Genomic DNA, 22,636 nt, shown 5'->3' on the forward strand with positions numbered 1-22,636 from the left:
AATAAGAACTCGCTCATCCTTGGAGGCAAGAACAAAAAAAAACAACTGAAGATATATATATATTTTATTTTCCTCTGAACTACTTTATGTAAAGAGTCCTACTAGCATGTTAATAAGATGGGTTGCTAACTATCTAACAATCAAGCAGCTAACAGCTGATATATGTTAATTAATATTAAATCATGTCATATTTTAAACATACAGCTTATACACAGGCTAAAATTGTGTATATGGTAAGCATTAGAGCCACACAAATGCATTATAATTCATTTAAAAAAAAATACATTTGTAAGAATTGCAGGGAAGGGATGGGAATTGTTCAATATTAAATGATTCAAAGCTAGCAGGGTTAACGTTAGCTGATGTTAGCATTTATGATAAGTGACTACATACGTAGCTAACGTCATCTGCAAGTTGCCCAAGATGTTCCATTCACTAGACATAACATGCCACCAAAAGAAGGTAACAAAGACCCATGAGGACATTACAGTTTCATTGCATTATACATTTTCCATGAACTGCTTTTAATAATGAAAGAGTGGACAGGTAAGAGACTTTTATCATGTTTACCATCATTTTGCGAACGTTGTAGCTAATGTTAGCGGTCAATACGTTGAAATGAAGAGCCACATGATCTTGAGGTAAAGATTTACTGGCTGGCTTGATGACAGAGATGGCAAAAGTACACACATCCTTTACTCAAGTAGAAGTACAGATACTCGTGTTTTAAAAGACTCTGGTAAAAGTTAAAGTACTGATATACTGAATATAGTTTTTTTTACTCAAGTTAAAGTAAAGAGCTACACACGTGTTTTGCCAGTCGAACTTGGCTGTAACAGTTTCCCTCTGACCAACCAATCAGCTAGAAACCCTGTGAGGAGAATATTAAATCTGATTGGTTAAAGAAACATATTCATTTCTAATAGTGACTAAGATATAAAGGCCAGCAGTACTGACTCTGAAGGCCCTGGGCAGATTAGATTGACATGGCAGCACATAGAGGCTGAAATCTGAAAGTACAGATATTTGTGTACAAATTTTAAAGAGTGAAAGGAAAAAGTTACTGTAAATAAAGTATTGCTACCAAAAAATCTATTTCTATCAAATCTATTAATTCAGCCATTTGTGTTGTTCTTGTTATGGAAGTGAGGACACAGAAGTGTGAAAAGCATTAGCTTTTGTCATCTTGCAGGGCCTTTAGATAAATTCAACTCCTAAAATCTAGTCACATTTAATTCAGTATCTCTAATCTTGAAATTCTAATCTAATGAACTAGCAGATACTCAAACTAAAACGCGTCTGGGATTCGCAGACATATATAACTCATTAAAATGCATCCCAGAATCCAATTACCCAAAAATGATCTCACTACTGAAGTTCAAGGGAAACCACCACAGACATTCTAATGATTTCCACCTCTTCAAAACAAGTTGTTAACCATTGCAACTTCTGCGAAATGTTTTTCATTAGGTTGTATGTGTGTGTGCATCGTTAAATCATTTTTATCAAACCAAAAGAAACCATTGTAGAAACATAATGATGTTCTGGTGGCCTCTCATGGTGTCCGCTAGATACCAACATGTGGTCTCCAAGTGTTCTATTTGCAACAACTAGACACATGCCATCAATAGAAAACAGGAAACTATCAATGAAGTCTTTACAAATCCAGATTGTACCTTCAAAATAGACCTTCTGCCACTTCTGGAATGTGTCCTGGAAGTCTTCTTTTCATGTCAACCACCTTCTGCGATTCTTGCTGGATCTATACAATGGTGTAAAAAAACGGCGACTTTTGAGTTGGATCTTCATCTTCGAGAAGAGGATGAAGGGGTCAAATCTGGAGAGTAGGGGGATGCGGAATTGAGAGTGAGTGTGGATTGTTCTCTGATGGTCATCATGCACAAGTTGCAGAATAACCCAAGCTCGTTGAAGGTTTTCCTAATCTCTCGTCGTCTTCCAGTGATGTTCCACTCTTCCACTCTTCAAGCGCACATGTCGCTCAAAACACCTCGAACGACTCGCTGCAGCAACGCCGTATGTCAAATGTATGTCATGTCAAACATCTCTGTGGCAGATTCGCCCAAATTCATGCGGAATTTCACGTCTGCTCTTTGCTTCAACTTGTTGTTCATGATGAAATCGTAGACGTGGTAACACACGTGGTCCGAATAGCACCACTTACATCATTAGTCTCGAAACTTATTGATACCACCTTGTATAATGATTAAATCCATTACAGGGTTTATTTTCTCCAGGAAGGACTGATTGGTAGATAAAACAAGACCTATTTTATCAACACACACAGCTGCACTAAATTTATGCATGATCACTTATGATGTAAGAAGTTGTCGAGGATAATGTTTGAACCAGGCAGTATAAGCACACAAACGTTTTACAATTTCGTTACTACCTCCTTTCAGTGGTTCTATCAAAATCACTTTAGAAGAAAATCCAAATAAAATGCTCTTGAACTGAGTATGGAAAAAAAAATGACAGCACAGTTAGGCTGGAAGTAAAAAAGACTTGTTGCCAAGCAACAGGCTCCTTAAACTGATCTCTCAATCTTTGTCTGCTTCAGAAAAGAAAAATATAATATATATTTATAATGTATTATAGCTGTTATTAGTCTCACTTCGTGGCTTTATCTGTCTATCTAGATTCATGACAGTCGACAGACTATACTATAACAGCAGTTCTTATATCCAGCCCTTTCTTATTTTGATTGAGTGAAAGGAATTTAGTTGGGGAACGTGATGTGTTCCAGATGTGCTTAGTATTGATTTCCCTTTCTCTAAAAAAGCCCTGTCACAGAACATAGCCTGGGATTTGAGAAAAACAGAAAAGAGTTGACCTTCGACCTTTTGTTCAGCTGTGGAAGTGGGAACTCAGCAAGGGGACATGTGGCTTTCCTTGGTGACACCTGGTGGTCATAAGTGGAAGCTCCTCACTCGTGTAACTGTGCCAAAAAAATCTGATCATTCTGAAAAAGACCTTTAATTTGGAATGAAAGCTTACAGTAGCAGCAGATCTTTGAGGATGAGAGCAAATTAATGCATTTATCCCCAAACAAGTATCCTCTAATGAGCAAGCATGAGGCAACAGTGGAGATGAAAAAACTCCCTGAGAAGATACAAGGAAGAAACTTTGAGAGGAACCAGATTTAAAGGGGGAACTCATCCTTATTTGGGTAACACCTGCTTGAGCCAAATATTTCCCTTTTATAATTTTGCAATATTTATCCAGAGCGACTAATAAATATATTTATATAACTGAGCAGGTAAGGGTTAAGTGCCTTGCTAAAGGGCCCAGCAGTGTCAGCTTGGTGATGCTGGGATTTGAACTCACAACCTTCTGTTCAGTGGTCCAACATCTAACCCAATGTGCTTTTGTGGTCAAAAAGTGTTTAACAAGAGGTTGCATTATAGGTTTATAATGTAGTCTATTGTGCTGGTGTTGTCAACTGTTCACTGATAGAGACTTAAATGCAGAACTGTTTGCGACATTTGCAATCCCAAGCTTTTTCATGGTTTCTTGGTGGAATCATCTAAAGTAATTTGAGATATCTTTCGGCTTTCCATGTGAGGCCATCCTCAGCAGCATCATAATTAATTATCATTTATTACAGATTAATAGTAAAATCATTAGTTTTGTAGCATCTAAGCTAAACCAAAGGTAGTGGTTTGGTGGAAGGTGGAAAGATAATGTTTTATCAAATACTACAACAGCATGTTGAACCGAAATGTCTGGTTCAAGCATTTGACTTTGATCTGAAGAAGGGCACACTGTCATTCAAGCAGAATGGGGACGAACCAGATGCAAAGCAACTGTGAAATCTGTGTAAATACTTTTAAGCTTCTACTTGTCATTCAATCAATGTCAAAATGGAAGCATTTTCAATCTCAAACTTTATAGCCCTCACTGTGTATATTTACACCGATCAGTTATAACATTACAGCATTATAACATTATGAGAACATTATTATTAGGCAGCAAGTAAACATTTAGTCCTTATAGTTGATGTTAGAAGCAGGAAAAATGGGCAAGAGTAAGGATTTGAGCAAGTTTGACAAATTGAGACGTCTAGACGTCTGGGTCAGAGCATCTCCAAAACTGCAGCTCTTGTGGTATGTTCCTGGTCTGCAGTGGTCAGTATCTATCAAAAGTGCTCCAAGGAAGGAACAGTGGTGAACCGGTGACAGGGTCGTGGGCGGATGAGACTCGTACATGCACGTGGGGAGGATTTAAAACTTCCCTATCGCTCATCTATCAAATTTCATTGGTTAGATTAGTAGCAAAAAAATGTTTTATATTATCAGAATACTGTTTTGAAAATAAATAATAATAATGTTGAAAATAAAAGGAAATTGCACCAGTCATATATAAGTTCAGGAAAATTCCTTCAGTACTGTAGCTCTTTGTTATCTCATGGGCTAATAAAGAGGTGGAGTTGTGGTTAGTGGGTTTTTCCCTGCATGATAGAGATCCTTCCATTGCTGATACAAATCATGCAAACAAAAAATTTACAGTTTTAAATGCACAATGCTGTTTAGTAAATGTATTTTAATTCATTTCTTGATTAGGAAGGTTTTATTCTTACATAACAATTAGCTGATATATTTCTGGTGTTTTTATTCGGCTACTGATGGAAGGTTCCAGAAATCCCAGGCGGTCTTGGGGCAGGCAGGGGGCCTGTGAAGCTAGTTTTGAGATATGTGTGTGAGTGTGTGTGTGTTCAAGCAAAGTTCTTCTTGATGAAATTGATGAGGCCGTTCGTAGAGGAGTCATGGGAGCTGACCTCAGCCGTGTCCTGCAACTCCGGCTCGATCTTTTTGGCCAGCTGTTTCCCAAGTTCCACTCTATACACAGTGAAAGAGAGGAGGTGTAACAAAAAATCTATTTTTTTTTTTTGCAGTTTTTGAATTAAAATCTAAATAATTTAGTCTGGCTTAGTAGCTCAGTGATACTTTTCGTGTCCATAGCCGTATCACAAAAGGAAAACAAATGACATCATCGTAAAAACTAATGCTGTTTTAAAAAGAAAAGAATAATACACCAGTGTAAACACTGTACAGCCATTAGAGACAGTGTGTTTTACTCACCCCCACTGGTCAAAGCTGTTGATCTCCCACATGATCCCCTGGATGAATATCTTATGTTCATACATGGCTGAAGAACCAAAATAAACCAGAACCCACATGTTCATATTTGTTGTTGGTAAATAATAGGCATGTTCTTCATTTCTTAGTTCCATATCCCTGAATGCACTGTACAATGTATTCTTGTGTCGATGAAGAAGTGCATCAGGTACGTGATTTTCTGAATAACACGATGTTCTCAAATGTTAGCACTTGAAATCCAGTCTAATGAAACCTTTTAGTAGATTCGTTTTAAAGCCGGAGGAGCAGCATGTCTTACCCACAATGCACTGGTACTGTTTGTCTGGGTTTTGTTTTTTATTAAACATTTAGGATTGCTATGAAGTCATATTTGAAGGTAGCTTTTTTATTATTAGGATATTATCACAAATATGTGTTTAGATTTCCTGTAGATTTATGTTGTTTAGATTTATATAACGTGCTAGCTGCTTACTGCTGATGCTAACTGCTAATAAACTTATTTATATCTAAGAATCGATTAGCTTGCTACAGTAAAGGATAGAGCAGGCGAGAAGTTATATATGCTATAGCTTTATCTACTGAGCATTATTGATGAACTTGAAGAAAGCTCATCTACAAATCTTCCCACTCACTGCCATGTTATGGATTCTAAATTAGCTTGAGTGTGTACATTATATGGACAAAGGTTTGTGGACACCCGACTGTGAGATTGGTATGTGCTTTTATAACATTCCATTCCACATTCAGTGCCCATTTACTGTTATAGTAACCTTCACTTTTCTGGGAAGATGTTCCACTCGATTTTGGAGTGTGCTTGTGAAGATTTTTTGCTCATTTAACCAAAAGGGTGTAAGGGTCAGTCAGTGTTTATCCCAATTCATCCCAAAGGTGCTCAAGAGGTTGAGGTCAGAGCTCTTTTGCAGGCCACTCAAAGATCTTCTAGTGCAACCCATAAAAACCATATCATCATGGAGTTTAGTTTGTGCACAGGTGCATTGTCATGTGGGAACAGGTTCTGGTCTTCTGGTTCAAGTGAAGGGCAAAATTTCATGCCACTGCATCCAAAGACGTGCTATACAATTGTGTGCTTCAAACTTTGGGGAGAAACCACAGTTTGGAGAAGAACCACATTTGGGTGGAAAATGCAGGTGTCCCAAAACTTTTGCCCATATATTGTATGTAAGATTAGGGCCAAATTAACATAGCAAGGTTAACGCTTCTGTTATAAAACATCAACAGAGTCTAATAGAGGACTATTAAAATTCTCACCGATAAGAACTCCCAGAGTGAACGGAGTCAACTTTCTGAAGATAATCGAGTTTGTTGGTTTGTTTCCCTGGAATACCTTCAAACACAGAGACAGTGACATCCAGTTAAACAGCAAAAGCTCAAACTGTGTAGTATAAATATTTACTGACCTCTAACTGCATATCAATTTTGTTGCTATTCTTTTTTTAAATCACACTTGCATTGGTGTGAATTTGAAAATGACAATATAAAAAAAAAAAGTTGATTTTTGTATGTTACGTAATTGATAATCTGTACAAACATGATGCAACGTTGATTTGTAAAAAATTGTTAGTGGCTAGTGAAAATGTTGTAAAAGTGACCATTTGGAAATGTAAATACTTGCAGAGATTTATAGAAATAAAGTTTTGCATATTAATATTTATTTGTTTTCTACCTTGTTAAATCATTGTTGATAATTATTGTGAGAAATCAGTAGCATGATCAGTGTCTTCACATAGATGAATATTATTAATTATTAATAATAACATAGAATTAAAGGTAAATTCAGCAAATTTGTTATTTCAGAAGTGTGTATCAAACTGGTAGCCCTTCACATTAATCGGTACCCTAGAAGCAGCTCAAAAAGGTTGGTCTTAGAACATACTTTTAAACTGTTTTGTATATAAGCAGTAAACTGAGTGGAGTTTTTTTATTATTCAAGTTGTAATTAAAATTTATTTGTACAGCACTCTACAGTATTCAGGTGAAAATTTCACTAAAATAAGAGACTTTTTTTCAGAAATTATCTGTATCATTAAAAAGAGTACAGTACACACGTGTACTTTTATCTCAGAAGTGCCCAAATTTTTTACTATAAAGAGCGAAAAATCAAACGTGAATGTAAATGTTGCATTATACTTGTATTAGATTGGAATTAAAGTAAAATTAAAGTTTCTCGTTATTTTTATTTTTTTTATAAAAACTACAAATAAATAAATAGAACATATTACTATGTAAGCTGCTAAACTAATGCAGTTTTATTTGAAATGTTTTCTATTTTGATGACAGAGGTGGCAAAAGTACACACATCCTTCACTTAAGTAGAAACTCGTGTTTTAAAAAAATCTGTTAAAAGTTAAAGTAAAGAATTTTGGGCTCTGACATGTACTTAAGCCATTATTACGACCTGTTTTAGTGTCACACTGGTTAATTTTCCCCCCACATCATTTTAATGTTAGGGCTGTCAATCTATTGAAATATTTAATCTCGATTAATCGCATGATTGTCACTAGTTAGGTTACGATTAATTGCAACTTGATTGTGTGCATTTTTATCTTTTTTAAATGTACTTTGAAATAATCCTTTTGAGGTTTTTAAAACTCTAATCTACATGGGAACGGACAAATATTGCTGCTTTATGCAAATGTATGTTTATTGTTAGTGAAACTAAACTCAACATGAAGCAGGAAGACAAAATATTCTTGTAAATGTTTTCAAGTAATTGTGGTGTTTTAAATTGAGTAAATCATCAGGACACCAAACGGAACCATTCCACACGAACGGTTAATGAGGTGATACCGGAAAAACTTTAATTCCTCTAACTTTCATACTAATTACATATCCAGTAAATATTTGTTTCCAATAGAATTTTAAAGTAGACATTTCAAGCTTTCTATTCATATATTTATTATGTCTGTGAGGTAAGTATTCACTGAGATTCAGGTTGTATTATTATTTCTAAGAAGAGAGATGACAAAGACAGGCAGAGAGCACCCCTGACTGTTTTCTTTATTTTACAAAAGCACAGCGTTTTTTGTTATTATGAGTGTATACAAATAAAAATAGATCATTTACAGATTTAAATGATGTATTTCGCTTATCTGTACAATCAAAAAGACAGAGTAATTTAAGTTCGTTTCGGCGTTATGAGGAAAAAAATGCCAAAAACCGCACCAGTGCGTTTGTCGACCCCCCAGAGGGATCATTGTGCGCATCATGTCGGATTTTGGTGCTGATTTGAGACTTGGCGCATCAGTAAAACAAGTGTTTACTGATTAAAAAAAAATTTATTTAGTTTATTTTTAGTTTATTTCTTTTTTTTATATCTGATTGAAGAAATGACGTGAATAACTTTGTTGCATTAATTTCGCCTCTTTTTATTTATTTATATTTTTTATAAAAAAAATGGTCAAACTAAACACACACTGCATTAATCGCGCGTTAATTAAATAACGATTTTGACAGCCTTAATTATTTAATAAAAAACGAACTTCAAATTTTGTTACCTAATGAATGTATACAGGCTGAACATCCACCATATAGAACACAAGCAGAGAAAAGATGATGATGATCATGTGATCAGGAATGTGTCTGTTCTCAGTCATGTTTACATCACTGGCTTCCTCTGTCTCATCCACGTTAACCCGAAATTACTCGTTGCCTTCTGACCTGCTCATTGTTAACTTCGTAAACTAAACTTCGTAACTAAAGTAACAAGTCTGGTTTGAAAATGTAAGAAGTAGAAAGTACAGATATTTGTGTAAAAACTAAAAATTAATGTTAAATGTTAAATTAGAAATAAAGATCTGTCATTTTTTCCCCCTTGTCTTTCATGGTGGGCCAAATTAAAGGTCACCATGAGCTAACTTTGGCCTGCAGGCCCTAGTTTGGCCATCTCTGTTTCATGTCCTGTAACATTAATAGATTTTGAGACAGAGATGCAGCTGTATATGAAAACTCTTGTACAGTACAGTAGTCCGTGTTAGCCATATTGATTCTGTTTATTATCTACTCCGAGCCCCACATCTTGTTTTTCCATAAAGGGAACAGGTTAATCAGTTCCCCATCCAACATGTTTCACTGTGATCACTTGTATGTACTTATACTTGCATACTTATATATTGATATGATATATAATGTATACTAGATGGTTATGTATAGTGAAATAATGTAGTCTATAAATATAGAATTTACTTGTATTATAACAAGCTATGTAAACGAAATACTTCTTCCGAATATTGTAAAAAGGAAGGACAACATTATGTGATGTAAGTGCGACTGTGTTAAACCCCTAAGTCCTAATAATAGCTTGATACCTTGGCTTTATCAGATTGTCACTACCTAAAATGACTTATTAGAAGTTTTTTACACATTGTTTCTTATTTTGCCAAGATTTACACTTGCTGGTCTGACCTTGACTTGCAGTGAACAGTTTGAGATGCACCACTAGGGGGCGAAATAACTGTTCCCACCACACTAGAGGGCAGAATATTATAAATTTCTTTAGAGATGGTCTCTTACTTTATGGGGGAGGATCTTCTCTAGTTTCTCTCCACTCATTCCTCCGGCCTCCAACTCCTTCTTTGCTTCTTCTGTCGTCTTTCCTTTCATCAGAGCTTCAGTTTGAGCCAGGAAGTTAGCGATCAGGATCTACACACACACACACACACACACACACACACACACACACACACATATGTACACAATCAGAAGTGAACGAATAAACTGGACATGTGTAAGAATGATATTTTCTCTCCTATTGTACCTTGTGGTGCAGGCTGTTTCTTATTGGATGCTGAGTCTGGGCCGGGATGAGGAAATCAGCAGGAACCATACGAGTTCCTACAAAGTAGACAGAAGGATGAGACATGTTTACACTCACACTGATACCCACGCCATGCCTTGACAAAGATAGAATTAAAGTGATTTTTTCAGAATCACATCTATTCTGATTGTAAAATTAGCTGATGTATATATTTGGTAACACCTTGGTGAATAAGCTGGTAGAAGGCGTGTTGTCCGTTAGTTCCAGGCTCCCCCCAAACGATGGGTCCTGTATGGTAATTCACACGGGTGCCATGATTGGTTATGTATTTCCCATTCGACTCCATGTCACCCTGGATATAACAAGAGAAGGAAAATAAAAATCACATTTTAAACTAAATGTTATACACTACATGTTATAGTATGTGGGGAGATGGTTGCTTAGTGGTTCAGGCATTAGACTTTGGATTCAAAGGTTGTGAGTTCAAATCTCAGCCACAAAATGCTGCCACTCCTCTTAACCCCTCAGCTGCTCAGTTGTATGAATGAGATAAAGGGCCATTCATCTCTATCTTTAAATCATCCATCCTTAACATAAAATCATTCCATTTTCTGCTACGTTCTTACCACATCCCAATCATCTATCCATCCATCCCATCAATCCAACCTTAAAAGCTATTTCATCCATTCATATCCACCATTCATCTCTATTCTTCATTATCCATCCATCCATCCACCCATCCATCCATTCATCCATCCATCCATCCACCCATCCATCCATCCATCCATCCATCCATCCATCCATCCATCCATCCATCCATCCATCCATCCAGCCAGCCATTCATAACTACTATCAGTTTATTTAAACATGTGGTCCATCCCTATTACCCATCCAGTTTAACTGTGTATGTTTACTATCCATCCATCCCTACCATGTACCATCCCATCCATCCATCCATCCATCCATCCATCCATCCATCCATTCATCCATCCATCTATCCATCCATCCATCCATCCATCCATCCATCCATCCATCCATCCATTCATAACTACCATCAGTTTATTTAACCATGTGGTCCATCCCTATTACCCATCCAGTTTAACTGTGTATGTTTACTATCCATCCATCCCTACCATGTACCATTCCATCCGTCCATCCATCCATCCATCCATCCATCCATCCATCCATCCATCCATCCATCCATCCATCTATCCATCCATTCATAACTACCATCAGTTTATTTAAACATGTGGCCCATCCCTATTATCTATCTATCCAGTTTAACTGTGTATGTTTACTATCCATCCATCCCTACCATGTACCATCCCATCCATCTATCCATCCATCCATCCATCCATCCATCCATCCATCCATCCATTCATAACTACCATCAGTTTATTTAAACATGTGGCCCATCCCTATTATCTATCTATCCAGTTTAACTGTGTATGTTTACTATCCATCCATCCCTACCATGTACCATCCCATCCATCTATCCATCCATCCATCCATCCATCCATCCATCCATCCATCCATTGATTTATCCATCAAGAAGAATGGAGATTTATGACAGGTATCCACCTGCTGAAAGTAGGCAGCAAAGCGATGCATGTACTGATCGTAGGGCAGCAGACAGTGAGTCTCCGCCTGGAAGAAGTTGATATACCAGATTCCCAGCATGGCCAGCAGGACTGGTGCATTTTGATCCAGTGGAGCTGTTCGGAAATGAGTGTCCTACACAGAGCATGAGAAAAACATTTATCTCTAAATGTTGGAAATATTATTATATATTTATAATATATTTTCCATTTCCATATTCCTAAAAGAACCTTCAACTTGTCTTTACTATTACTTCATAAACATCTACTATTTCTGATCTATTGACTGTTAATCTATTACTTTCATTTATAAAGGAATAAGCACCTACCATCCAGTGAGCTCCAGCTAGAAGCTTTTCAAAGTTCTCATAGCCTTAAAAGAAAAAAAGATGGAAATAAAGCTAGAGATTATTTAAACAGTAATACTTTAAACAGTAACTGTTATGACTTACCGATGTGCAAAGCGATGGAAAGTCCGATTGCAGACCATAAGGAGTAGCGTCCTCCAACCCACTGGAAAGCACATAACCTTGTTAAAAATAATGACAAACTCCACTGTTGTGCATTTCAAAGATCTCACTTTCTCTATCTTCCACCTACGCTTTATACTGTTCTTTTGACTTGCTTCTGCATAAATAAACATTCCCTTAATGCATAAACTAAACTTTTCTCAAAACTTTTCTAAAGATTTCTACATTTTGCCATTTGTTTAAGCTGATGAGCAATGCTTGGGATGAAGCTGTGAGGCTACAAATATATTATTCATCAAGCTTGCTCGGAGGGCCTACAAGGAACTGTAGTATCTAAATCCCCAAACTACAGTCCCCGGAGCGAATATGGCCAGCCCCCACATTTGTACAATGCCAGAGACATTCTGAATATATAATATATATTTTATTCATATCATATCTGTATTTAATAATAAAGGTTGGTTTTCAAACTAAAATCTCCCTCAGTTATTAATAGAGGTGGAGGCACAGACAGTTGATTGCTAAAACTATTGGCTATTGGCAAAATCAATGGTGATAGTTTTTCCGGTCCACTGTCATTAGAGAGCGGCCTCTAGAGGCAAATCACAGACAAAACATGCTGTAATTTTAACACTTGAGACTGTGCACCACATGAAAAGCGCTACATTATGTTTAGTATTTATAATGATTAATTATTTAATTGTAATTAATAATGAATATGTTCATATGTATATCCTTTAGCACATTTTCAAGATTCACTTAAATAATAATAAAGTTCGGTACTATTTTACATTGAGTGTTTGTTTGTTTTTTATCCAGTAGTATTTAATAGTATTTATTAATCGGTCGACCTCTAGTTATTAACGTAGCCTAATTATTTATAAGATTTACTCACAACCATATTCATAAGTAAGTAAAGGTTTTAATTTCAGTAACAATTAATATGAAAAATGGCATTATGATAGTAATAATGCTCTTTTAATAGGCGATACCTTAGATCTCCTTAAAAGTGATGCAGATTTTGTATGTATGGTGCATAACAAAATAATAAACTAATCCAGCATTAGGAGGCATAAATACATTTAAAATCAGAACAAAATCTCACAATAATACTGGTAGTCACTCCAGCCCATGTCATTTTCTGTTTCTGTTGCCCTAAAGAAAGGCAAAATTATGTGGTCCTCACAGAAAAAAGATTGGGGACCCCTGATCTAAGAAATGCATACGTTTATTTTATGTTTTGCCTGCTTGCTACTACCTATTCCTAACTTTCAGATGGGACCCAACCACACAGCTAAGACCTTGCACGTCAAATACAGTATCAGCAAATGTGATTAAAACCAGCCTGCTGACCTTTGGCGAGACTGGGTCTTTGCGTGACCTCTGTGTAAGATAAGGTCGTGCTGTATTTATAACACCATCCAGAGCCGTAAGGAAAGATTCCGATTACCATGCAGCTGCCAGTGTGCGGATCTGGACGCCTACTTCGCAGGTCAAACGACCACGCTAATAATAGTCTTCACATGAGCCTCTTACAGTGAGGCATGCTCAAACACTAAGCACAGGGATAAACTATCATCATACACAACTTACATCCCAGAACTCGAACATGTTCTCTGTGTCGATGCCGAAGTCCTTCACTTTGGGCTGGAGGACAAAAAGACGGAGGTTATAGCAAACACACAAGGACACAGGAAATTAAAACCTGGAGTAGTTGAATCAGTGTACCTCATTGGTAGACAGAGCTACAAAGTGCTTAGCAACAGCAGATTTCTGAAAGAGGGACAAGGACAATTTTTTAAATATATAGGATTTTAAAATAGGATACGGTTTTCTTCTGGTATCTACATCAATTTGACTATAAAGTTGTTCAGCCCCCAGAGTCGTGTCCACATAAGTGCACTCAGAGGGCACAAGTAATGAGGCTCAAAATTCATAGCAAGATTCCCCGTGAGTCAGGACTCACATCTTTGGCAGCCTGCAGGAACCACTCCTTGGCCGACTCTGCATTGGTGATGGTCTCTTGAGTGGTGAAGGTCTGAAATGCACAGAAAAGGCTTCAGGTAGATTCACAATCTATATTAAACATTATAATTATAGCCGTGCGTCGATCTCTGAAATAATAAATAAAACACTTTGGTGTACTGTCATGGAAAAATATTCGACAGCTGAAGTGTTCAATGCAATTTTTGATCAAACATGACATTTATTTATTAAAGAGTAACATCACATGGTGTAAAATCTCTGAGAAACATGTTATTACTTGCATTACATTCATGGCATTTAGCAGACAACCAATTCCCAAACAACTTATGATGATCTTTTTAATACAACTGAGCAGTTAAGGGGTAAAGACTTTGCTCAAGGGCACAACAATGGCAGCTTAGTGGCTGGAAAATGATCCCACAACCTTCCAATCAGAGGATCAACATCTTAACCACTGAGCTGCCACTTCCAATTATGGAAAAGTGGCAGCTGTTTTCCTCACTGACCAATTTTGATCTAAAAAAACAAATAGGAGCTTGTAGTATTAACAAGAAAGCAAAATTTCTGATGGTAGAAAACTAATCGGCTGTTAAGTCACATTTACTGTCATTGAATTACTGATAAATAAACATCATCTTCAACATTTTCTTCCTTTTGAATGGAAGGCCATGAGTTCACATCCCAACATCACCTAGCTGCCATTGCTGGGCTCTCAACCCTTAACTTCTCAGCTGAAATAAGAGTTGCATGGAAGTCGCTCTACATAAAGTCGTCTGCAAAATAGGTGTAAATATAAAGGTGTTAGATTTTGTACACCATTATCTACCATCATGAGTAGAATAATAAAACTATTCGCTTCTTGTTCAAGGTTTAAATATTCCTTTGGGAATTTTGGTATTACTTTTGAGAGAATGTGTGTACTACAGCAAACCCAATGGTTTAAACTTTTATTTATTTATGAGCAAACCATTTGAAATTCTGAATCATTATTAAGGAGTCTCATCTGAGCTCTAATCCTGAGTGATGATACCTTAGAGGCGATGATGAACAGTGTGGTCTCTGCATTGAGCTCCGCCAGCGTCTTGGCGATGTGCGTGCCATCGATGTTTGACACAAACCAGACACGTGGTCCACCTTTGGAGTACGGCTTCAGTGCCTCGGTTACCATCAGGGGTCCCTAAAGAGCGCAGATGCTAAGAGTGAGCTAGTGCATAAAACCAGAAACCACTGGAGTTCAGAATGTCTGAGATACAGGGTTATTCAGCCATCACATTGGTTTAACCCAAGGATTTATCTATCTATCTATCTATCTATCTATCTATCTATCTATCTATCTATCTATCTATCTATCTATCTATCTATCTATCTATCTATCTATCTAAATATATATTGATATATATTGCATTTACCAGATCAGAGCCTCCGATGCCCACGTTCACTACATCGGTGATGGATTTCCCAGTGTAGCCTTTCCATTCTCCACTGCGTACTTTCTGCAGTCAGACATGCAAACACAAACACAGACATTGTCCATGTTGCATATAATATAACTCAGCAAGCAGCTATTTTTTTTACTATGCAGGCAAAAGTTACGCTCATCATACACTTTATTAGGGAAACCTGTACACCTGAACATTCATCTAAGAAGTTATCAAGTTGTAAAAATATCATCTTTTTCCATCTTTTGGAATGTGTCCAGTTTGGCTACAGATGATTCTGAGGGAGCATCAGATTTTGGTTGTTGACTCACTGAAGTGAAACCTTTTGTGATCTGCTGCTGTTGTAGCCAGAGGTGGAAAGTAACGAGTTACATTTACTCGCGTTACTGTAACTGAGTAGTTGTTGGTTTTTTTGCGGACTTTATTGTGTAGTTTTTAAAATCTGTCATTTTACTTTTGCTTAAGTATGTTTTGTTTGAAGTCTTGTATTTAAATAACTTTTAAATCGTATCCGTTACCGAGTAAATAATAAATAAAGCACTAGCAATTTCTTTTGCTGCGTAACTCACATTGGACTCAAGTCATGGACTGTAGTGGGGTTTTTATTATTATTATTATTATTATTATTATTATTATTATTCTGTAGTCCTACCACGCCATGAGGCGCATTTGGCGGCCAGGGCTTACCGGCTAACTTGTAGTTTCTATAGCAGTTTTGTTACATGGTCGGGTTGCTAACCCAACGCCCATTCTCTTCCTTTTGCAGCCAGGCTTGGGTCCATCCATGGCGAAGTACGTTATCCCCATTCCCACAACTGAGCACTAATGGGGGTTAATGGGGTCCTTGCTTAAGGGCTCAAGAGTGGTGGCCTGGTATAGCCAGGACCCACAACCCCCTGCATCTAAAGTCCAATACCCTAATAATTACACCACCACCACCTCTTTTTTATATTTATTTATTTACTTTTGTTATTACACTTTATTGTGTTAAGGCTTTTCTGCTCACCACACTCATAAAGAGCGCTTATGTAAGTTCAGCTCGGATCAGCATGGTTATTCTTCTCTGGTATCTTTCATCAACAAGGTGTTTCAGCCTGCAGATTGCAGGGTTTCGTTCTTTTAACGATTCTGTATAAACTTTTAAGATTGCAGTGTGTAAAAATCCCAGGAGATCAGCAGATTCTGAAGCACTCAAACCAGACCATCTGGCACAGAGAACCATGTAAGAGTTATTTTGAGGTTTGATATGAACATTAACTGAAGCTTTGCGTGGTGCTGCTGCTACATGACTCATTGATGTATATTAGATGTTCAATTTAATTAAGCTTGAACTAAACGAATGCTTTTGGACTGGATTTAATTTTATATGAGTAACATGTTTGTAGCCTGATGTGTCTCGGGTGTAGTCACTGTGTATGAAACTCACGTGGCAAAACCCCTTCATCTTCTCAAGGACCTTATTGACCTCAGGCATGACGTCCTTCCCATCCACACTGATGGGGGCGTTCGAGCGGTTCCGCAGGGCAACATGGAGCACAGCACGACCCTGAACGCAGACAGATCCGCAAATCAGGACCACGTAAATAAAGAATTATACTCTATTTTTAACTATTCTGTTTCTACACCTCATTAGCTGTCTTTAGTGTTTAGGGGGAAAAAACGCATTATGAACAGAGATTCTGCTTTCATGAGTCATGATTAAAACCTCGGTGAAGTTGATCTTCTCGCCGGAGAACATCCGATCACGTGCGGCCTCCAGTCCTCTGGACTTCGCCTAAAAACAATCAGTCGAAAACATATTCAGTGTTTTTTTGACAGTCTTTTATGGTTTTTGAGAGACGTTTCTATGCGACCAAAAAAAGTAATTTCATTGTATAAGGATTTACTTTAACCAAACATTAAACTTTATTTAATTTATTAGGATAAATAACAGTTTTAAACACCCTCCACATCCGGAAAGTTCGTTTCTCCAAACACTTAGCTGAAATACTTTTTGTAAAACTTGAAAAAAGGCATTCTTCAGTATTTGGAGATTTTGTTCTGATTCAAGTTCTTCTGTCATGTCAAATTTGGACTCATCTCTCCGGAGAACTTTCTTTGAATTATTCACTGTATAATTCCCGACTAGACTAGGTGTTTCCCAACTTCTTTGATTGAAAATAATGATGTAATTACCAGCTCAATCAACATCTTCATCACGTCCTCGGTGATGAGGTTCTTGGAGTAATCCAGAAGAATGTCACCATCATCGGTTTTCAGTGTCAGGCTGTTTATACGGACAAAAAAAAATCTTTTGATGAGTACATGGACGTTTATTAACCTCTCATTAACATGTGTATACGTACAGAAATATTCAGGGCCGTTTTCATTTCATTAACTAATTATTATTAAATACAGACAAACAAAAGAGCAAAAATAACGACTTTTCCACCACATGTCGTTCTTACCCACACTGTTGGCACAAATTTGGAGGAACACAATTGTTCAGGACGTCTTTGGATGCAGTTGTATGGAATGTTTCCTTCACTTAAACTAGGAGACCCAAATCTGTACCCCTTTGCTTTACATGTGTTGATCTTCAGTGTCCTGCTCTAGAGATCTGATCTCATCCCTAGTGAACACCTTTTGGGATGAATGGGAACGCTGACTGCACTCCAGACCTTCTCACCTCACCTACATCAGTACCTGACTTTACTCACACCCCTGTGTCTGAATGAACATGAAACTCCACAAGCAGCTACAAAATCTAGTGGAACATCTTCTCAGAAGAATGGTTATTATATGGTTATTATAACTGGTAATAGGAAGTAAAGGTGGAATGGGATGTTCAAAAAGCACATATCAAGCTTACGGTGTCCACAAAGATTTGAGAGAGAGAGAGAGAGAGAGAGAGAGAGAGAGAGAGACGAAATGACATGATATAGCTCTCTCTTTGAGGTGCAGAATATCATCAGGTCTGTACATTTCGGTCAAATCTGAAGATCTCAGTGTGGAAATAATTTACCTGAACTTGTTGAATCTCTGCTTCTCAGCCTCGAACATCTGCCTCATGTTGAGGCTCTGACTGTTTGCCGTGTACCATTGCTGGAGCTTCTGGAAGTTCGGGTCACTACTAAGTCCCATGCTGAGTGCTGTGAGTGTCTGTGAGTGTGCCTGCCTGCAAGTCCCACACCAGCACCGGGGCGCCTCACAAGGACAACCCCGGGGTGAGTAGCCAGAGGGAGGGGGGTAGTTGTGACGTCATAACAGCACCAGGAAGTAAATTGCTATTAAGGGGCTGGTACTCAAAGGCTTATCCGTCTCATTAATGTTATATTTTATCTCTTTTGGTTTCTGATAAAAATCCATATTCCACATTTTATTTGATTTTATTGGGGTGGTCTATTTAAAATAATAATAATAAATACACCCTACCTATGCTAATATAAAAAAATAAATAAAATAAACTATGTGCAATGTGCAAGCTTTTTTAAATATAATAGATTATTTTTTACAATTAAATTAACTATTGAATTCTGTTAAGAATGTAAAAAAATATGTTTGCTTTGTTTTATTGGTTTAGGAACAGTAGGTAAAATAATTACAAATGTAATGCTACAAAATGGTCAAATCTGCAAATATAAAAAATGTAACATAAAGCACACATATTGCTGGATAAATGTGTATTTAGCGCCATTTGCAGTACAAAAGGAGCATTTGACGTGCTGTAAAGATGTGATATGAGTTAAGACCGTTAGAGGGCGGTACAGCTCAACTTATTATCTTTAATACCTACTATCATACTCTACTATACATTACTGCTGTTTTTATATAATAAACATTGTTAATTAGTAATTAAATCAGTACAAATACTAATGATAGTAATACTCCTTCTTTTCTTTATAATAATAATAATAATAATAATAATAATAATAATAATAATACACCCACAGCTTCCATCACTCCTCTCTCCACTCCTCCTTCCTCCCACTGCTCCTCCTCTCTCTCCTCCTTCTCCCACTGATTTTTCTGCAGTCACAACCCTAACCCTGCATATTCTCTTGCTGTTCTTCCTGTCACTCCTACCCTCTCTCCTCCTGACTCTCCCCCTCTGCTCCTTCTCCTGCCACATCTTCTTCCTCCGTCGCTCCTCCCTCGCTCCTCCTGCTATTCCTCCCGTCGTTCCTCCCTTTGCTCCTCCTGCTATTCCTCGTCACTCCTCCCTCCGCTCCTCCTGCTATTCCTCTTGTCACATCTTCCTCTGCTCCTCCTGCTATTCCTCCCGTCACTCCTCCCTCCGCTCCTCCTGCTATTCCTCCGTCCTCCTCCCTCCGCTCCTCCTGCTATTCCTCCCGTCGTTCCTCCCTTTGCTCCTTCTGCTATTCCTCTCGTCACTCCTCCCTCCGCTCCTCCTGCTATTCCTCTCGTCACGTCTTCCTCCGCTCCTCCTGCTATTCCTCTCGTCACATCTTCCTCCGCCTCCTCCTGCTATTCCTACCGTCCTCCTCCCTCCTCCTCCTCCTGCTATTCCTCCGCCACTCCTCCCTCCGCTCCTCCTGCTATTCCTCCCGTCACTCCTCCCTCCGCTCCTCCTGCTATTCCTCCCGTCACTCCTCCCTCCGCTCCTCCTGCTATTCCTCCGTCACTCCTCCCTCCGCTCCTCCTGCTATTCCTCCGTCCTCCTCCCTCCGCCTCCTCCTGCTATTCCTCCGCCACCTCCCTCCGCCTCCTCCTGCTATTCCTCCCGTCCACTCCTCCTCCGCCTCCTCCTGCTATTCCTCCCGCCACTCTTCCCTCCGCTCCTCCTGCTATTCTTTTCGTCACTTCTCCTCCGCCTCCTGCTATTCCTCCCGCCACTCCTCCCTCCGCTCCTCCTGCTATTCCTCCGCCACTCCTCCTCCGCTTTTCCTGCTATTCCTCCGTCACTCTTCCCTCCGCCTCCTGCTATTCCTACCGCCACTCCTCCCTCTGCTCCTCCTGCTATTCCTCCCGTCCACTCTTCCCTCCGCCTCCTCCTGCTATTCCTACCGTCCTCCTCCCTCTGCTCCTCCTGCTATTCCTCTCGTCACTCCTCCCTCCGCTCCTCCTGCTATTCCTACCGCCACTCCTCCTCTGCTCCTCCTGCTATTCCTCTCGTCCTCCTCCCTCCGCCTCCTGCTATTCCTACCGTCCACTCCTCCCTCTGCTCCTCCTGCTATTCCTACCGTCACTCCTCCCTCCGCTCCTCCTGCTATTTCTCTCGTCACTTCTTCCTCCGCCTCCTCCTGCTATTCTTTTCGTCACTTCTCCTCCGCTCCTCCTGCTATTCCTCTCGTCACTCCTCCTCTGCTCCTCCTGCTATTCCTCTCGTCACTCCTCCCTCCGCCTCCTGCTATTCCTCTGCCACTCCTCCCTCCGCTTTTCCTGCTATTCCTCCTCACTCCTCCCTCCGCTCCTCCTGCTATTCCTCTCGTCCTCCTCCCTCCGCTTTTCCTGCTATTCCTCCCATCACTTCTCCCTCCGCTCCTCCTGCTATTCCTCGTCACTCCTCCCTCCTCCTCCTGCTCCTCCTCTCTCCTCCTTCTCCCACCTATTTTCCTGCTGTTTCTCCCTTCACCCTTTTTCCTTCTCCCTCCCTCTGCTCCTCCAATCGCTTCTCCCTCCACTCCTCCCTCCCACCTCTCCTCTTTCCTGCTATTCTTTCCTCCTGACACTGCTCCCTCCTCCTGCTCCTCCTCTACTAATTCTTCAGTCGCTCTTCCTCCCTCCACTCCTCCTGCTCTCTCTCTCTCTCTCTCTCTCTCTCTCTCTCTCTCTCTCTCTCTCTGCTGTTCCTCCCATCACTCCTCCCTCCACCCGCCGCTGTTAGGGCTGTTCTCTATTGACAGCATTAGCCACCCCCTCCCCTTTCCATCTCCCACCCCACCCTTAATTTCTTAATTCCGCTTCACGATTGGCTGCTTGTCATATTCACCAGCACCGTCAAATAAGAGCACGTGAAACATCCTCCACTAACCAATCAGCGCTCAGGGGGCGGGACTTGGTCTGTGGCACTGGGCTGAGGAAGAAGGACGGCTGTGAGGGAGGTAACATTAGTTCACATTAGCTAACAGGGTGTTAGCTATGTAGCTAGCGGCGCGCGCTCTTTCCTCCGAATTGCAGTCTGACGAATATATAAATATATCTACATCTTTTTTTTTTACTTAATAAAGAAAAAATGGCGTAAAATGGACACGGATCGGTGTGTTGTTCGGTTCGGGCCGTGTTACTGCGCCTGAAGTGTGTCGGTGCTAAGACAGCTAGTGGAAGCCGAGGACTCGCGTTAGCATTGGAGCTATGAAGCAGCAGCACCGCTGGGGATTTCTTTCCAAGTCATAATCTCTGAGAAAAAACACACCAGGTTAGTCTGGTTTCTTTTATAACCTCAGTAATTTTACATTTATTAATTTTTTAGTCTCTAATGGTCATATTCTAAATGCTCCCTCCGTAGGTGCCATAGTGAGTAACCATATTAGTGTATATTAAATATATACTGTAGATTGACGATATCTAGAGGTGCTGCTTTCTCAATTGTCTGGAGAAATGCTGGTTTTGACACACACACACACACACACACACACACACACACACACACACACACACACTGCAGGCTCTGTTTGACTGTATTAATAGCTTTGCTGGAGCTCTAATGCCCCGGGTGCTGAGGAGTTTCTGTGAAACCTGACTGACCGAGTCACAGAGCATTTCCTGCAGATCTTCCTGATAAAACAGAACCAGGCACCATTTATTTTCCCTTTCTTCATCGCTTCACCTTCACCCAGAAGCTCGTATAATACATCACCACCAGACCCTCGTTTATATAGGAACCAGAAGATCTTTGAAAGGAAGAACCTGCAGAAATCGTGTGATCTCCCAGGTGTGATCGGGATCTCTGAGATGTTCAAGGTGATTGTTTTCAACATTGCGAGGTCCAAACGCCAGCCTGGACTGTTGCTTTGTGAATCGATTCTGGGAGAAAATAAAGAAATAAAGGCCCGCTTGGGCTTCTGAATGTGTTCGGTGGGTCCCGGATCGAGTAATCGATTCATATTATTAGCATAAATAAGAGACTTGAGATGTCACGATGGTGTAAACGAGCAAAATAATCATTTGTTTATGATGAAACAGTTGTTTTTTGGTTTGATGGCCGTACAATTAAGCCCAGAAAGACTACTACTTTCTTCCTTTCTGCTGATTGTTCATTTCGTTTTCCCAGCTGTCTGTGCTTAATACCTTTTAAGGAGAATTGTGGGCG

General features: G+C 39.3%; 2 protein-coding genes across 2 annotated transcripts in view; one reads left to right on the forward strand and one right to left on the reverse strand.

Moving 5' to 3' along the window:
- Positions 1 to 4,540: 4,540 nt before the first annotated feature.
- On the reverse strand, positions 4,541 to 18,646 carry gpib (glucose-6-phosphate isomerase b). The gene is made up of 18 exons (XM_046863748.1): positions 18,389 to 18,646; positions 17,560 to 17,650; positions 17,090 to 17,158; positions 16,811 to 16,930; positions 15,355 to 15,438; positions 14,976 to 15,122; positions 13,926 to 13,997; positions 13,688 to 13,732; positions 13,553 to 13,606; positions 11,942 to 12,002; positions 11,819 to 11,862; positions 11,473 to 11,625; positions 10,114 to 10,243; positions 9,892 to 9,968; positions 9,648 to 9,776; positions 6,387 to 6,462; positions 5,100 to 5,166; positions 4,541 to 4,856 (listed from the first exon to the last, which is right to left on the reverse strand). Exons 1-18 carry the CDS (start codon positions 18,505 to 18,507, stop codon positions 4,733 to 4,735), a joined length of 1,662 nt encoding a protein of 553 aa, XP_046719704.1. The 5' UTR covers positions 18,508 to 18,646; the 3' UTR covers positions 4,541 to 4,732.
- A 2,587-nt stretch (positions 18,647 to 21,233) lies between these two features.
- LOC124395463 (granule associated Rac and RHOG effector protein 1-like) overlaps positions 21,234 to 22,636 on the forward strand; it is a 42,706-nt gene continuing 41,303 nt past the window's right edge. The window contains 1 exon segment of the mRNA XM_046863964.1: positions 21,234 to 21,742. The gene's annotated coding sequence lies outside the window, so the exon portion shown is untranslated.

The sequence above is a fragment of the Silurus meridionalis genome, chromosome 13 (assembly GCF_014805685.1).
Source record: "Silurus meridionalis isolate SWU-2019-XX chromosome 13, ASM1480568v1, whole genome shotgun sequence".
NCBI classification, from domain to species: domain Eukaryota; kingdom Metazoa; phylum Chordata; class Actinopteri; order Siluriformes; family Siluridae; genus Silurus; species Silurus meridionalis.